The sequence below is a fragment of the Phytophthora parasitica genome, assembly GCF_000247585.1.
Source record: "Phytophthora parasitica INRA-310 unplaced genomic scaffold supercont2.65, whole genome shotgun sequence".
Taxonomy (NCBI): domain Eukaryota; phylum Oomycota; class Peronosporomycetes; order Peronosporales; family Peronosporaceae; genus Phytophthora; species Phytophthora nicotianae.
Window position 1 is genome coordinate 244247 of NW_008649051.1, and position 2104 is coordinate 246350.

Sequence of the window (2104 nt, forward strand, 5' to 3'; positions counted from 1 at the left end):
CATCAACGTCTTCATCCCAGTAGGGAATATCTGCGAGATTTAGAGAAAATCGCAGCTTTAGACCCGAAGTTGAAGCCTGGAAAGCCTACAGCAGACATAGCAATTCCAGTACGACTGATGCTTCCTCGTGCAGTGATGACGAAGTGTGTCAAAGTACTGGTTGATGTGCACAAGGCTGACAAAAAGATACGAAGTGAATGGGAAAATTACGATCCGAGTAAGGAAAAGCAGGAGCTAGGGACGAAATCTCTACGCTGCACTTTTGTATTGCAACCTATGGCTGCAGATTTTGGCGAGGATGAGGCTACTTCCGAGATGATCCAGACTATGAGAGCATTAACTACTGATGGTATGAGTTTTTCACTGGCAGCGTCGTGGCTGCTTTTGGAGAATAAATTGAGAGGTACTGAACGTGCTAAAAGGAAGGCGTTTGGAGAGTTGATGGGAAGCTTTTTCAATGGCACACCACGTCCACGAGAGCCTCTTATTCCAAGCTACGACTTACCTATGAAAGACCAGCCACTTCAGTTAGGTGCCGTGCATTTGCTCTGTGTATCCGTTCTCCACCCGCGGGACTTTGAAGCCATGTTCTCGGCCATTGTGGCAACTCAAACCACCACGAAACTTTCAATTCGAATGCAGATTATGCCAGTCGAGGCTCCAGTCTATGGACATTGGTGGAAATGGCTTGCTTACGGCGTTTTCTCCAAGCGTGCTCGCTTGAACTCGTCGGTAGAGTCACTTGCTCTCGCGTCGATAGGGAGTATGACTGTCGAAGATATCGACATTTTCAATGCCGTACTGGCTTCCGATCATCCCGAAGAACATATCTACCGTACCTCACGTGGCGAGATCGACGAAAGAGATGCGACTCTAAAAGCCGGAGCCCGTATTCGCTGGGAATTAGACGATCGCGGCCAGCCACAACAAGGCTCCCGTGCAGTGATTCTTGACTTACCAGTGACATCTGTGCGGACGTTTAGTGACGATGGCAAGAGTCAGTGGTTGGATGCCGTGGTGCCAGGTTACGGGCGATGTCAAGTGCAGCGAAAAGACCTGATCTTCTCTCAAAGCAGAGCCGTGAACGCCAGTCCAAATGGTTTACAGGAGCTAAAAAATTGCCTTCGACAAGGACGAAATGTCCGAGTCGGATGGATTGCCTCGTTTTCTAGCGGCGGTCGGTGGGTCTTTAAAGCACTTGACACTTGAGGGGCCGATGGAGGAGCTGGATCCAGACACTATTTCTCAGACTTGCCCGAACTTGGAGACACTTTCTGTCTTGGGATACTTCGTGGACATCCGACTCGATTTCTCTCAGTATCATGAACACAACCAGCCTTTGCCCCCTTTAAAGTGCAACTGGAACAGTGTTACCGAGCTCGAAGTAGACCTCAGTGACCCTAGCAATCCGATCGCTAGAAGTGCTCGTCGCCTTCGTGTCCGCTTGTTCCCTGATTGGTGGGGGAATTGGACACAAACCCCAGCAGATTATCGTCCATCGGTCGTAGACGCTGATGTGTCTGAACTTTTGGGGATGTTGGAGGCGAACAAAACTCTGGAATACGTGGAGATTGTCTTTCCAGTGAGGTATGCACAGTATATGACCGATATCAGGAAGCACCATCTTACACCAGTAAACCGCGGTCTTCACCTCGCGACTGAAGCTAAAATTGCTTTTCTGAGTGTTCTATCGTCGCTTGTGGTGTCACATGACACGAGCAAAAAGAGGAAAAGCCAGGCTCAGCAAGTGCATCTTCCGATACCAGACCAGCATGTCCTGGCCAAGATCTTCGCCTTCGCGGCTCCTAATGTTCTTCGTCAAGTGTTCGTTCGCAAGACCCGCGACCGGGATTTCGATAGGGAGCGCATTCAAGTGGTGATTTAGTCCTTGAAATGCTTCAGAAAGGAACTACAAAGCTGTACTACTAATGCCGAACCATAATTTCGCTTCTCGGGTTAATTCATCGACAATACAACTGCAGTCGATCTTATGCACTGCAGCACAAAGCTCACATTGACATGTGCTTACAGTAGAATGCTTCGATCGTTTGTACCATTGCAATACATGTCCTATGTATTATTTTCTGAGATGCACGCTGAAAAA

At 48.6% G+C, this 2104-nt stretch overlaps 2 protein-coding genes across 2 annotated transcripts; both read left to right on the top strand.

The window, feature by feature from the left end:
* Nucleotides 1-65: 65 nt before the first annotated feature.
* Nucleotides 66-1209, top strand: PPTG_17237 (hypothetical protein; the record flags this gene model as incomplete). The annotated part of the gene is made up of 1 exon (XM_008914956.1): nt 66-1209. The coding sequence occupies exon 1, from the start codon at nt 118-120 to the stop codon at nt 1207-1209; it is 1092 nt and encodes a 363-aa protein (XP_008913204.1). The 5' UTR covers nt 66-117.
* Nucleotides 1210-1216: 7 nt separating this feature from the next.
* On the top strand, nt 1217-2011 carry PPTG_17238 (hypothetical protein; the record flags this gene model as incomplete). Its single annotated transcript, XM_008914957.1, has 1 exon — nt 1217-2011. The coding sequence occupies one exon, from the start codon at nt 1217-1219 to the stop codon at nt 1883-1885; it is 669 nt and encodes a 222-aa protein (XP_008913205.1). The 3' UTR covers nt 1886-2011.
* Nucleotides 2012-2104: the final 93 nt, after the last annotated feature.